The sequence below is a fragment of the Eurytemora carolleeae genome, unplaced genomic scaffold, assembly GCF_000591075.1.
Source record: "Eurytemora carolleeae unplaced genomic scaffold, Eaff_2.0 scaffold87, whole genome shotgun sequence".
Lineage (NCBI taxonomy): Eukaryota > Metazoa > Arthropoda > Copepoda > Calanoida > Temoridae > Eurytemora > Eurytemora carolleeae.
The window spans coordinates 203,640-219,382 of record NW_019396127.1 but is presented as its reverse complement, the minus strand read 5'-3'; the positions used below and the strand labels follow the sequence as shown (position 1 = coordinate 219,382).

At 33.7% G+C, this 15,743-nt stretch overlaps 1 protein-coding gene and 1 long non-coding RNA gene across 2 annotated transcripts in view; both read right to left on the bottom strand.

Moving 5' to 3' along the window:
* Window positions 1–781: 781 nt before the first annotated feature.
* Window positions 782–5,403, bottom strand: LOC111695762 (uncharacterized). The gene is made up of 3 exons (XR_002763934.1): window positions 5,215–5,403; window positions 3,788–4,125; window positions 782–1,110 (listed from the first exon to the last, which is right to left on the bottom strand). It is a non-coding gene; the product is annotated as an uncharacterized LOC111695762 (long non-coding RNA).
* A 2,253-nt stretch (window positions 5,404–7,656) lies between these two features.
* Window positions 7,657–15,743, bottom strand: part of LOC111695754 (calcium-activated chloride channel regulator 2) — a 10,067-nt gene continuing 1,980 nt past the window's right edge. The window contains exons 2-6 of the mRNA XM_023465181.1: window positions 13,940–15,388; window positions 12,359–12,444; window positions 11,410–11,485; window positions 10,156–10,276; window positions 7,657–9,612 (exon numbers count right to left, since the gene is read on the bottom strand). Coding sequence (XP_023320949.1) covers window positions 8,198–9,612; window positions 10,156–10,276; window positions 11,410–11,485; window positions 12,359–12,444; window positions 13,940–15,388 — 3,147 coding nt within the window. The 3' untranslated portion in view covers window positions 7,657–8,197. The remainder of the gene's footprint in view (window positions 9,613–10,155; window positions 10,277–11,409; window positions 11,486–12,358; window positions 12,445–13,939; window positions 15,389–15,743) is intronic.

Below are 15,743 nucleotides of genomic sequence, written 5' to 3'. Positions count from 1 at the left end.
TTTTAACCAGAATTCTTTTCCAATTAGAACCGGCCCTCTGCGTTTTTACAGTTGTATGAAACAATATGAAAAGGAAAAAGAATTAAAAATATAAATTTAAATATTGGAAATCAAAATACGGCTCATTCTAGGTCAATTTAATTTATAAAAATAAAAACCTCACTGCGTCATAGGGAATATCAGGGGTATTCAGAAAACAGTGGAAAAATTGCCGTCATTTTCTTTTTACTTGAAAAACTTACACAGGAGTTTATAATTTGTAACGGATTAATTGCTAAAAATCTGTTTTGTGCATTTTTAAACCTACATTGGTTTAAAAAATTAAAATAGTTAGCAATAATTCTTTATTGAAGAAAGATGGAGGACTACAATCATTTAACAAAAAATAATGTATTAGAATAAAATATTAAACAATAAATATTATTATGTCATCTGAAATTAAAATTTACATTTATAAAGCTGAAATAAAAATTGCTAAATGCACTTTGCACACTGCATGTGCACATTGAACACTGCATGTGAACAATGAACACTGCATGTGAACAATGAACACTGCATACTAGACACTGCTCGATAAGAAAAGCATAAAAATTTGAAGCATAAAATTGAGACCATGAAATATTGAAATAAATCATTTTATGATCATTTTAATTCTCCTTTTATAACTACCTTCCCTCCCTGCCTCCCTGCCTCCCTGCCTCTTTAACCAACTTTGCTTGAGGCTTGAAGAAGATATAAAGTGTAGAGGAAGTTGAAACTAAATAGAGACATTAACTAAAGTGACGGAATAAAAAAGAAGGTTGTTAAATCTAAACTGTTTTTTGCCAATTTTGGATTATTATACCCAACAGATAAAGGCTAGATATATATAGAAATAAAGACTTACTAGGCTATCAGACCACTTCAAATTTTAATTAAAATCAGCATTTTCTTTTCGATAAAACGCTGAAAAAAATTTCGCGGATTTACATTTTTTTCTTGGATTTACAAAATTTTACGAAAATCAAAAATTTTTGGAGTCAATTTTTTCCACTCTGCAGGGTCAAGTAAGGTCCAAAAAAAGTATGATGGCACCATTTTTTGTCGAACAGGACTGTTTTCATCGGTGGCCTAAATAAATTTGAAAAATGTTGAGATTTTTTCGAAATTTCGTTCAGATATAAACCTTTTTTTTGGCCCGGGGTCAGGTGAGGTTCTACAAAAATTTGACCTGATTGGGTCTGCCGTTCATAGGGTATAAACAAATAATTTAAACCTTTTGAAGAATTTGACATAAACTATACTCTTTTAAAAAAAGATAAAATACTGAATTAAAGTTTACAATTAAATCAAAACTATTTTTTTCTGTTCATTCCACTGAGTTCAGTCATAAAAATCTCTAATGTATTTAGATTCTCGTATACTTCAAGTAAACTTCTCCCAATGTCCCAAACCTGCTCTAGAACTCTAACTTTTAGATGTCCAGGAAGGTTAAAATGTTCTCCTGTAGGCTGGTTTGTATGGAGATTTCTAGTGTAACCAATATGTTCTCACACTCATTCATCTAAGGTTGTCTGTCCTATATATTGTAGTTTACACTGCTCACATGTAATACAGTAAACTACATTTCTGGTCTTACAGTTGAAAGTTCCATTAATCCCAATCTTCTTACTGGTATTAGATATTCATGTTTTTTATTTATATAACTTTTTATTTTTATTTGCGGTTTCACTGCAAAAGTGACTTGTGCACTGAACATTCCTTGCTTATATTAGAAGCAATGGAGTCAGAAACGAAAGTATCTGGTATTGTCATCTTTGCAGGGAGAATCATTTCAAATTACGCTTACAGTCTCTTTAACCCCGTAAATACATTAATTAGATAAAAAGTAAAAGGTTTTGATCAAGGAATGGCGTATCTACAAACCTACCTCTGTAAGGAAGGGGATAAATGGCGAATGAATGAATTATCAAATAAATCTATTTATGAGATACTTCATTTTGACATGAAACACCCACGATAAACAGTAAATACAATACATATATAGTCAATAATTATGAATTTACGACACCCCCATCCCTTCCACACCTACCCTTGATTGCAAAACACACCTTCCAGTTTAAGGCAGTTGTAAACAATAAGGCAGTAAAGCCTGCCTAGTGCCTGACGGACTGATTGCTACAGTTGGAGAACAATAAGAGATTGCATGAAACATTAAACACTAAAGAGTGCCTGTCAACATACCTTCAACTTGATTGATTGATTGATTAAATGATTGATTGATTGTTTGATTGATTACTTGACTGATTGATTAATTGATCGAGTATTACATGGCTGATTGATTAGATGATTGATTAATCACATGATTGATTGATTGTTTTGAATTTCTTAACATACAACCGGATAATTGGTTTGAATTTCTTTACATGCAACCGGATAATTGTTTTGAATTTCTTAACATGCAACTGGATAATTGTTTTGAATATCTTAACATGCAACTGGATAATTGTTTTGAATTTCTTATCATGCAACCGGATAATTGTTTTGAATTTCTTAACATGCAACCGGATAAACGTTTTAAATTTCTTAACATGCAACCAGATAAATGTTTTGAATTTCTTAACATGCGCGCAACATACTTTTAATCAATTTTCTATTTCTATACTTGTGGGTAACATTAAAACAAGAAGAGTTACAAGGACACACAGCTAGTTGTACCTGTAATGTCGCATTAATTTTATTTAATTATCTACTAGCTTGGGAACTCAGCGTTTTCCAGGTTACTCATAGTTACTCCCGCCGTTTCCCAGCATTGGGTCGATTTTATCGGGGAACTAAATTTTTGCTTTTAAAGTTGATCCACTGAACTTAGACAATCACAACTAAGCTAAGAAAATTCCCGTTGTTCCCCAATCAAAATTTGTTAAGGGGTTCATGAGTTATGATCGGACAAACAAACAAACAGACAAATAGAGATTACAACTATATATATATGAATAAGTGTCATGATTTAAAAAGATTTATTTGTTGTCTGCTCGAGGACGGTTTGCGCATGATTCTGTATTCTAATGTAAGTTTAATGTCGGCTTATCAATATATGTAATCTAACCGTTATTACAGGACTATAGCATAGATAGATAGATAGATACAGATAGATAGATAGATAGATAGATAGATAGATAGATATATAGATAGATAGATAGATAGATAGACACATGAACAGATGAATAGATAAATATAATGATAAACAAGTAGTTCAGAAAACTGATATTCCACGTGAAACTAATAAGAGCAAAGTATGCCCGGGCCATTTCGAAATACACTTTAACGTTTTAGTCTTAAAACTCTTCATTAAATGGTATTCGACGTCACGCTTTTCAATATTAAAAATAAGAACAAAAATGTGGTGAAAAAGAACCAGAAAGGGAAGGTGAACTAAAAAGTAGAACAAAACTTCTAAATAACTGTGAACCAATGAAAAGTTAGGAAAAATAAGTTTGTTTGACAGTTACTTGGTTAAATAGCTAAATGGTTAGATAGTTAGTTATACAATCAGATAGTTATACAGTTAGATAGTGATGTAGCAAATATAGAGCCTCATAACAAATTAGGTTGTACATTGTCCATATAGATAAATGTGCCCATTAGTAAAGACGTAAATCATGTATTGCGATTAACCCATTCAATGTACAATGTACATAGATATATATAACTCCGTCATACCCATATTGTGATTGCTTAACTACGTTATATATATAATAGCACAGAACTTGTAACTACGCTGTCAAGTACCCAATTCATATCTTACCTAAAGAAATATAAATTGAGTTGATATAGAAATTCCGCTTGTTCCGCTTGTTGAGAGTAATTTGGTTTTTGTTGAAACATACAAGTTGAGATTGTGTCTTGTTTGAGACATTGATCAATAGGTCGCTATTCTTCAGTTGACATAGCAAACGAGATCGTGCCCAGTAGTAGTCGCGTCGATAGTTCACGAGATTGTAGCCGTGTTGATCGTGTCCTGTTTGAGACATTGATCAATAGATCGCATAGCAAACGAGATTGCCCCCAGTGGTAGTGGTGTTGATAGTATACGGAATTGCAGCGGTGGGTTGACATTGATAGTCAAGAGAATCTGAGTTATACCTGGATAGATACTGAATCGAGAAACTGTTATGAAGTAGGCGTTTACTACAGTTATACAGTTAGATTGCTAAATAGTTTGATAATTATAAAATTCTAAAGTTATGCAGTTAGATAGCTATACACTCGGATAGTTAATGATTGAAAGTTATACAGGCACATTGCTAAATAATTAGATAGTTATAAAGTCAAATTGATAAATAGTTAGATAGTTATAAAGGCCACATTGCAGAATAATTAGATAGTTATAAAGCCAGATTGATAACTAGTAGATAGTTACAAAGGCACATTGCTAAAAAGTTAGATAGTTATAAAGGCACATTGCTAAATAGTTAGATAGTTATAAAGTCAGATTGACAAATTGTTAGATAGTTATAAAGGCACATTGCTAAAAAGTTAGATATTTATAAAGGCACATTGCCGAATAGTTGGATAGTTATATAGCCAGATTGATAACTAGTTAGATAGTTATAAAGGCACATTGCTAAATAGTTAGATAATTATAAAGTCAGATTGACAAATTTTTAGATAGTTATAAAGGCACATTGCTAAAAAGTTAGATAGTTATAAAGGCACATTGCTGAATAGTTAGATAGTTATATAGTCAGATTGATAAATAGTTAGATGGTTATAAAGGCACATTGCTAAATAGTTAGATAGTTATAAAGTCAGATTGGCAAATAGTTAGATAGTTATAAAGTCACAATGCTAAAAAGTTAGATAGTTATAAAGGCACATTGCTGACTAGTTAGATAGTTATAAAGTCAGATTGATAAATATATAGATAGTTAAAAATTCAGATTGACTAGTTAGATAGTTTTAAAGTCAGATTGATAGATAGATAGGTAGTTATAAAGTCAGATTGATAAATAGTTAGATAGTTATAAAGTCAGATTGATAAATAGATAGATAGTTATAAAATCAGATTGATAAATAGATAGATAGTTAAAAAGTCAGATTGATAAATAGTTAGATAGTTATAAAGTCAGATTAATAAATAGTTAAATAGTTAAGAAGTCAGATTGATCTAGCTCCTGCCTTTGACTCTTATTTATTTTTATGTGTTCCACCCCGAGAAAGAAGGTACCCAACCTCTTCTTGACGGATTCCTGTACGTTTACGAACTGTATCCTCTCCAGTAGCTCCAGCTCCCTCCATCCCATGAGCAGCATGATATCCAGCATCACCTCTTCAAGTCAGCATCATTGCAAGAACTGACTCTCCAGTGGGGGGCTGATGTGTAAAGCAGCCCCTGGCTTACAATGCCTCCCCGTCTCAAGTTTCATAAATATGTTTAAAAAATATTTTATTTTCTATATGTAATGTATGGTTGAGACAAATATATATATTGTCATACTGGTTGTGCATCTTAAAAGTTATAGAGTCAGACGGTTCGAGCTACTTTAGACAGTTAATATACTATAAATAATAGCTATTTAATTAGAGATTAATCAAAGTAAGAAGTTGACACTTGAAAATTTGAACATTAAAACACTTCTATACTAAATATTTAAAATTAGACATTGAAATATTTTGACCGTTAATATAAGAAACCAATAAATAAAATAATCTTCATTTCTACAATTTAGATTAAAAATTAAAAATAAATTTTTTAAATACTTACGATAATTATTTTACAATTCGATTTTTCAAAATGCGTAAATGTGATTACTGTTACAATACTACAATTTTACGAATTTTGGCTTGACATACTTAAAGAAAATGATTATTTTATAGCATTGTTAAATGAAGCAATATGTTCGTTGTTCAGGTTTAAATAATGTATTCAGTATTTCAGGAAGTTCAGCTTGTTAAATAACAATGTAGTAACCGGTACATTTATTTATTTGTCTAGTTAGATAGCTGGATAGCTGGATAGTTGGATAGTTGGATAGTAGGATAGTTGGATAGTAGGATAGTTGGATAGTTGGATAGCTGGATAGTCGGATAGTTGGATAGTTGGATAGTTGGATAGTTGGATAGTTGGATAGTTGGATAGTTGGATAGTTGGCTAGTTGGCTAGTTGGCTAGTTGGATAGTTGGCTAGTTGGATAGTTGGATAGTTGGATAGTTAGATAGTTAGATTTTGATAGTTGGATAGTTGGATAGTTGGATAGTCGGATAGTTGGATAGTTAGATAGTAGGATAGTTAGATAGTTGGATAGTAGGATAGTAGGATAGTTGGATAGTAGGATAGTTGGATAGTTGGATAGTTGGATAGTTGGATAGTAGGATAGTTGGATAGTTGGATAGTAGGATAGTTGGATAGTTGGATAGTTGGATAGTTTGATAGTTGGATAGTTGGATAGTTGGATAGTAGGAAAGTTGGATAGTTGGATAGTTGGATAGTTGGATAGTTGGATAGTTGGATAGTCGGATAATTAGATAGTTAGATAGTTGGATAGTTGGATAGTTAGATAATTAGACAGTTAGAAAGTTAGATAGTTTTAAAGTTGGATAGTTGGATAGATAGATAGTTGGGACAATAAGAGAATCATATACAACTAGATAGTTGGATATTTGGGACAATTAGAGAAGTATATACAAATAGATAGTTGGATAGTTCGGGGAGTCAAATGCTAACCCCCTCCCCCCGCCTATTCTCGGGGAAACTAAAATCAATTTTTCATGTAAAATGTTATACATTTTTCTGCATTGCAGAAACCACACTGAAAATTCCGGTTCATTTCAAGTACCGGGCTGACTAGAGCAAGCTGTACAGTACACTGTACAGCAAAATAACCGAATGTGTAAAACAAACCGGGACAGTAGGCCAAATGAATAATCCCTTCACGGGCAGCCGTTGTACATTTGAATTTCCGAGCCGGGTCAACCTTTCCGGCCGGTCCCAGTTTGTACTGTATCGCCCGGACATTGGGTAAATAACGCAGACACTCAATAGGACTAGCCGGATGCAACAAGGTTGACGCGGTCAGACTTTGGGTTGAATTTACTTTTACTAAAGGGTCAGGGTTGCGTCCCTTTCTTGTGACATTTATTTGACCATGGATTGTATACTAAAGGTAAGAGGAGATGTGAGGCTGTAAACACATTGACTGTGGCGTATTTTAGAACTTCTATGAACTAAAGGAATTGAATTTTTGCCACAAACTCTGATTTTCAAATACGTATATCTTTGCAACCCAATGTCGCAGACCGTAGATATGTCAAGATTTGAACTCTGTTAGATCAAATCATCTAAGTTTGAAATCTTAAAGAAAGGTTTATTCATATCAGATTGCAAATATATAGGCATCAGCAAATTTCCTTCAATATAATACACTAGTATAAACTATGATATAAACAATTCCGAGAGCTCACCCCCCCCCCCAAAAAAAAGAAAATGGAAAAAAACTGGTTAAAATATCAAGGTTTTTAAAAATTCATTTTCCTTTTAACTTAAAATCCTTTCAAGTGAATTTATATTAAAACATTCTGAGCTTATAAATATCGGTTTAAAAACGTCTTTTTCTACGGATACAATTTACATTCATCAAATACAATTTTCAAAAGTTTATTTTAATATTCAAAATTAAAATAATTTTATCTATTTAATTATCACAGTTTTTTTATTAATTATTAACTAACTATAATCTTATAAAACATCACATATTCATAATTAGATATTTTACATTTTACAAGGGTTTACCTGCACGTAGAGAATATAATGAACAGGGTGAAAAATAGTAGTTTTTATTGTTCACCCTGTAACGAATGAAAATGCGTTAAGCTCTTTGCAATATTATCTTCTTTACATCGACTTAGGTACAATGTACAATGCATCAATGAATCATTGTACAGAATCTTTTGACAATTTTAAACAATCTGTATAATTCATGATCTTTTATTGTTTTACCCTGTAACTGGCCGTGACTAGCATTATTACTTAAACCATAATTTCAGTTTATCATTTGTATCACTTGTCATTTGAATAATTTCATCCTGGCTTTAAGAGTCCGAGTGATAAATTAAGTTCTATAGGATTCAGCCAGAGGGTTGAATTAGTTCTATAGGATTCAGCTAGAGGGTTAAATTAGCGGCAGTTTAAAATTTCCGAGCTCTGGATTAACAAATCCTAGACTTGAGTGATGTTCTTCTTTTTGGCGGAGCTAAGCGAGATGAGAGATCCCCTGAGGGACTGATTGAACATGGGTAGGGTGGAGGAGGATACATCACTGACGTTGAAACCTGTAGATCTATTCACGGGGTCAATCACCTCATCCACCAGGTCGCTGCCGTAGTCTCCCTCGGACTGCGTCACCACCCCGTAGTCTAGGTGTGAGAACTCGTCCAGGTTTTGTGGAACAACAACTGTACCGTAGTCAACATCATTAGTTGGTTCCATGTATGTACCGTATGTACCATGCTGACCGTAGGTGTTTCCACGACTGTACTCCGAAGCTCCGTATTCACTAGGTGATCCATAAATAGAGGTTTTGTTACTCAGTGGTGTTATTGTATACCCGTTGTAGACACCATTGTTGTTTGTGTTAATGTATTGCTCCTTGATTGGCTTACGAGCCAAGGAACCGGTTCTTTGCTCGTGCTCGGAGAGTAGTTGCGAAGCGCTCCAGTATGTCGGTGTCAGATTGTTAGCGAAGCTGGTACTTGAGGGAGGTTTGGACATGGTCGGAACTAATTGGTGGTCAGAGTCATAGCTCACATCCGTAGCATCAGATCTAGTAGGACTGGGAATATGAACATTAACTCCGCTAGATTTGGTTTTTGTTTTTAGTCTTCGGGATCTTTTCCCACAGATGACAGAGACCACGAGGACAATAAGACAAAGCACAAGGATTATAATAACTCCAAGAATGATGCCGATAAGTGACCAGTCACTGGAACCATTGGATTCTCCGGGGGTGGGAAGCGTTACACCCCCCTCCTCTCCTAACTCAACCAGGAGAAGGTTGGATAGTTTCCCATAGTTTCCTGACAGATCTCCTGCTCTCATTCCCACATAGAGCGACCCTGATCTGTCCTGCACACTCATGCTGTAGTTAGCTAGGCTTCCAACCATATCGTACTGTGTGAATTCTACAAAATCCGTTCCCTGACCTAGTATCAGTTCTGAGATGTTGTTGGAGAAGTATATCCTGTATACGTCCGTCTGTCCGTCCTGAAGATCTCCCCCAGTAGCAGTCCAGTTCATGTAGAAAAATCCGTCCTTCAAAACACCGTTCAAGTCTCCAATCTTTCCTGGAGGGATTATATCAATCTCTCCGCCTGCTATAGACCCTACGCTGAGAGAATAATTCCGTTGAAACAATCCTAGATATTTCCTTCTTGACTCCGGGATATCAATCCTGGATCCACAACAGACAGGGAGCTGAAGATTCTCCGGCTGGCTGATAATAGATGGACCCGGAGTAACGATGTAGGCCTGACCTTTGTTATCGGAGATGGTTAGAGAAAAAAGGATTGAACCAGGACCTGGAGACCAGGAGATAGACCTGGAGTAGATTCCGTCCCCAGCTTGCAGATCAGGGTCTAAACATAGATAGTTAGATAATTTTACAGATAGATGAATAGATAGATAGATAGATAAAACAAAAATATATCTAATATAGTATAGCATTAATGGATGTTTAAAAAAGCTTTCTCTAATCCCCGGCATATTGTTTTAAATCAATTAAAAACGTCATGGTAATAAACAAAATTATATTTTGCTTCTAAAAATGCAATGCTGTCAAGGCGCTTCGCGCCCATTATCTATTACAACTGTTAATAAATTTTTCAGTATTTTCTATTCGATAAAACAATAATAATTGTTTTTTGCGGATTTACAATTTATTTTTCGTGGATTTTCAAAATTTTAAGAAAATAAATATTTTAATTCTGAGCATCCATAAACCTTTCCTGGGGTGATGTGAGGTCCCATTCAAAATTTGGACCTGATCGGTTCTGCCGTTTTGACGTTTATTGGATACAAGCAGACAAGCAAATTAAAATAATATTTGATTTTGAAAAGTAACATCTTTACAAATTCTAATTAGCTATTATTTTAAGAGATATTTATGAAACTGTTTCTACCTCCGACACCATCATCTAGTAGTTGTATATTGCCGAGTAGGTCAACTCCTCCATCTACGCGCACATAACTCGCGTTCAAGTCAACACGTACATCATGAACAGCCTGATCACCCATCCGGACCTGAACATTGAAATATTACATGTTTTAAATCATAACTCCTTCTTTTAAAGAGTTATTGATATCAACAAAAATGTTTAAATTTCTAATATGTATCCTGAGCTGAAAACTTTAGAATGAAATATCCAGATATCCCGTCGAATAATTAAACTGGAGTTTAAATTCATGTGGAGAACAAGCAATATTTAATAACTTATAAAAGTTTTCAGCTCAGATAAAATTACTGAAATGCATAAACTAACAAAAAATCGATAAATTAAAGGAATAAATGAACATGAAAATTAATAAATAACAGTTTCAACTAATTAAAGCTTTGTGATTGGAATGAAAAATAAACTTCTTTCGGTAGATAAGAACATGAAAATGAATAAATGAGCATGAAAATGAATAAATGAACATGAAAATGAATAAATGAGGATGAAAATTAATAAATGAGCATAAAAATGAATAAATGAGCATGAAAATGAATAAATGAACATGAAAATGAATAAATGAACATGAAAATGAATAAATGAACATGAAAATGAATAAATGAACATGAAAATGAATAAATCAACATGAAAATGAATAAATCAACATGAAAATGAATAAATCAACATGAAAATGAATAAATCAACATGAAAATGAATAAATCAACGTGAAAATGAATAAATGAATATGAATGAATAAATAGATGAACGATTTTAAGAATGCATTGAGTATAAAAAATATATGTTAATATGAAATTATTGAAAGAACGAAATGATGCAATCTTAAATTTATTTCAAGTTAAGTCATTAATCCCTATATTCATTCCTCCCTATATTCATTCATCCCTATATTCATTCATCTCTATATTCATTCATTGATATATTCATTAACCCCTATATTCATTCCTTCCTATATTCATTTATCCCTTTATTCATTCATCTCTATATTCATTCATTGATATATTCAAATCTAAAAGATATAAAAACAAGAAAAACCCTACTATACATTAAAAGAATAAAGAATTAAAAAAGAGAAAAAATAATATCTAAATGAATATAAAATGAATACATTAATATGAAACTAATGGAAAAACTAAGGGATGAATATGCGGATCGATGAATAAATAAAATAAAATAAAAGATAAAAAAAAACACTGAAAAACCTACCCTGCAGAAGATATTGTAGGGAAATGTTGGAGAAATCCATATTTTAGTCTCAAGATGTGAACTGGTGTCAGGGTTCCTAGATCAACAAGAAATCTACGTTTATATCGAGGTTTGAAAAAAATCCATGAAAATATTGGGATATCTATTATATATCAATAAGGTTGAAAAAGATATGGCCATAATTTTTCAATATTCAAATATGGATTGTATATGAATATTTCTCAACTATTCCTTTAAAGAAACAGAACTTTAAAAAATTGTTGAAAAGATTTAAACTTTGATGGATAAATAAAAAGATAAGCTAATTACAAAATGGATACAATGCAATCATAAAAAATGTTCATTAGATTAAGAGATGGTTGATTAAGTGTAAAATTGCAGCAATATAAAAAGAACATCTAAAATAATTGATATGAAGCAAAAGAGGATTTATTTTTCACATTCTACTATGGTAGTTTTATTCAAGGAGTAAGGAATAGAAGGGAGATACAACTGACGCGGCCCGCCCTACCATATGATTATACATGCTTTGCAGACGGTACTTCATTTGAATAAAACATATTTGTCTGATGTACAATTACCGCGTATACAATAACCTATTCTGAATATTTCTTATACAAATGGAGTACCCGTCTGCAAAGCATGAATAATCATATGGTAGGGCGGGCCACATCAGTTCTATCTCCTTTCTTTTCCTTACTCCCTGGTTATATTAAAAACAGACAAAATTTAGAAAACAGTGATTGTCCAGGACATCCTTCATTGCCAAGGAATTTCGATAAATTGTTTAAATGAAAAATAATTTCTAAGCTGCATCATTAATACATAACTATACAGCGTAAACCAGCTAGATTCCCTCCTCTCCTTTGTTAATTAAACAGAGGCGGTGTCATAAAAAAATATAAAAAAGGGGAGGGGGGGGGGGGCTGAGAATAATCTAAAGTGAAACCTTTGTTTGCTCGTCACAACAATAACATTGTTGACGGATTTTCTCTCAGGGAACCAAGATATCTCATAAAACCATCTTCTTCCAACCTTCATAATTAGCATTATATTAACATCTAAACTATTTCAAGCTCAAATAAACTATATGAGAATTAAGCAGTTTTAAATGCCCAGAGCTGAAAACTTTTGAATGGGATATCCTTAATCCCGATCCGTTAATTAATCTGGAGATTAATAACAAGAGGAGAACAAGCATTATTTAATCTCGAGATAAAGAAAAAAAGTGGATCAAGCATTAATCCCGATATCCAGAAATCAAAAGTTCCCTGCTTAGAATAGATAGAAACAAAGTAAAAGAACCAATAAATAAATACAAAATAACACCTTTAAACGAGCTAAATATCCCAAAAAAGAGGGATTACAATGAAAATCAAAAATCTGTAGAATAGGAATAAGATATTAAAGCAATATTTAAAGGGAGTGACCGGCAATGTATGGTAGTTGAACTGAGAATGCAGTATTGTGGAGAAATGTTTTAGGATTCATTTGAGACATATTATTAAACGTTTTGGTGAAGTATAATTACTGAGTTTGAGCGCTAAGCCGACGTTCAAAATCATTCATTTGGGTGGTTACGTTTTGAGAATTCTATTTAAATGTTTAGGAACATATTTCTTATTTAAATTTTTCTCAATAAATCAATGTTAGAATCAATTATTTTTTTATCATTATATCGAAATTCTTACTCTTTATGAATTTATTCGGAGATTTCTTCAAATTCTTCAAATGTCGTCTTTTCAATTAAAATTCCAAATTTCAAAGATTGAATTTACGCTCTTGCTGAACAAATATGCACCATAAAAACGTCTCGTAGGTCTCAAATGATTCTTTAAAAATGTCTCCACAATACTACATTCTCAGTTCAACTAGCATACATTGCCGGTCACTCCCTTTAAGTGATTTGATGTTGTTACAAATCAAATATTAAGTAACTAAAGTTTTAAAATCAATTATTAAGTAAAAAATATCTGTATTACACTGCAACAACTGCTGCGTCTCATGCTCTTTAGACTATTTAGAGTCATAACTTGAGTCTAAAAGTCGTCTTCCTATTCCAGAGTTTTCTGGTTCTCACTGTATAATTCGTGTAGCTTTTTTAAATAAAGGTTCAGGCATACATTTTTTAATTCTGCAGGTGGAAGTCTTTTTCGAACATTTTTTATTCAAATCCTTTTTTTGGGACACCCTGCATAAAAAATATTATCTATAATATAACTCCTTTACATCCAATGTTACTTTGTCAACAAAATCTTTATTAATTGATGATAAAGTTCTGATAGAACTCCAGCTTTGTGACACGGAAATGATAAGTACATAATACACACCATAGGATGAGTCAGATATATTTTAATATCACGAATTATATTCTTTAAAGGGAAGAGTTGTGATATTTAAAATAGGGTACGATCGAAAAATTACTTTTCGTTCAATTTTTTAAAGGGTTGGTTAACATTGTTTTTATTTTTCTTGAAATAAATTATCCCAAAAAGCACCTTTTTTCAAAAACCCAGAACCAGAATATTACCTCTTGAAATGGGTGTTGGTCTCCAACCTTGAAGTTAATCGTCTTAAAGTTGATAATATCATAGTCCGACGACATCTTTGTGTACGGACCATAGATTCGTCCCGTATCGTCCGTCAGTTTGATGGATTTGATTTTATGATCTTCGTCGTCCTCAACAAACACTCCGAATCTCGTCTCTCGTCCCAGAGTCGAATCAAGAAGAAACTCTCCCTGGGTTAGGACGGTTCCTCCAGGTTTACTGAGTTTATCTACAAGAACGTTTTCAGGAACTTGTCCGTCCACGCTCACAATCCTTCTCAAGGATAGGATCAGATCAGAGAGAGCGTAGATACCAACCTTATTCTCAGAGATGGTTTGAAACCGTCCGTCCGATATCTCCGCTATGTTCTGATAGAAGGGAACAGGCACCCCTGAAATAGGAATGAGAACACTGCTTATCCTAACATTGTGTTTATTCTCATACCCGGAGATAATCGTCTCGTCAGAGCTGCTCAAGGTCCTAACATCCCCCTGGGAGATGATAATAATATGTCCCCCGGCCTCCCTTGTTCTAAGAACCTGATCCATGGCGATCTGAACCCCACAGCTCACACATCTATCCTCAAACCTACTCAGTTTGTTTGGACTATCAGGGATAGCATCAGCTACCCGTATCCGAACCTGCTCCGAGGTTAGGATGGATAAATTCTGCTCTACCCTCGCCTCCTTGTTGAAGGTTACAATTGCAACCCTGGAGTTGTCCGGGAGCTCAAACTTGATCAAGTTCTGCAGCGCTTTCCGAACCCACTTCCAAACCCCGGCCATAGAAGCCGATGTTTCTAATACAACGACATACTGGGGGGGAGGTTGACGGATGATGTTGTATTTGGTTTCGCCCAGCTCCACCTTTCCTGTTCTGCTTGTTTTGAAGTCGGGGTGGGAATTTATCACTTGATGGACTGATTTTCCGTTACACAGAACATTGTGTTTTGTTGGACCAATGGGGGTGGAAATCTGTTCTGGTTCACACCAATCTTTCACGCTCGGGAGGAAAGGAAGGAAACTGATTGAGCAAGTCACCTGATCGTTTCTTCCTGGCTCCGGAGAGAAATAACATTCGTTGTAACGCGGATCACAATTTTCTGAACTGTTTGTGTAAAACCAGGAGCCGCGGAGCATCGCATTGCTGCTCCCGGATGGGTAGATTCGGTCCAGATAGCTCACGTGAGCCGGATACAAGACATCACCCGGAAATCCAGAATCGTCAAAGACTCCGTATCTGTATTTTGACCACTCCTTGAGAAAGAGTTTGCCCAGGTTCCCCCACCTACCCTGAGTAAGGTTTAGGTTCTTCAGGAAGGATTGAGGGATACGGATTCTATCTCCAGGGAACCCACAACCCTGAGACTGCTCAGTTATCAACTGAGATCCAAAGATGAGATCTTCTCCAACCAAACCAATATCCTCACCCTGGAAATATAGATAGATAATTATATAGATAGTTGGATAGACATATAGATATTTAGTTAAATAGATATACATAGATCGATAGATAAATTGATAAATAGATAGATTGATATATGGCTAGATTAATATGTAAGAAAAAATAATTGTTCGATAAATATAGAAAGTTAAATAGATAAAGAATTTAATAGATAGATAAATAGATAGGTGGATAAATAGACAAGGCAAACTTTCCTCTAAAAGTATGATAAATAAATGAAGATCATCACATGAATAAAAACCATTTTTAACAAATAGAAAGGTTTGTTAAAACAAAAAAGTAAAAAATATTTTCAACGCAACTCCCCCCCCCCTCTTTCCA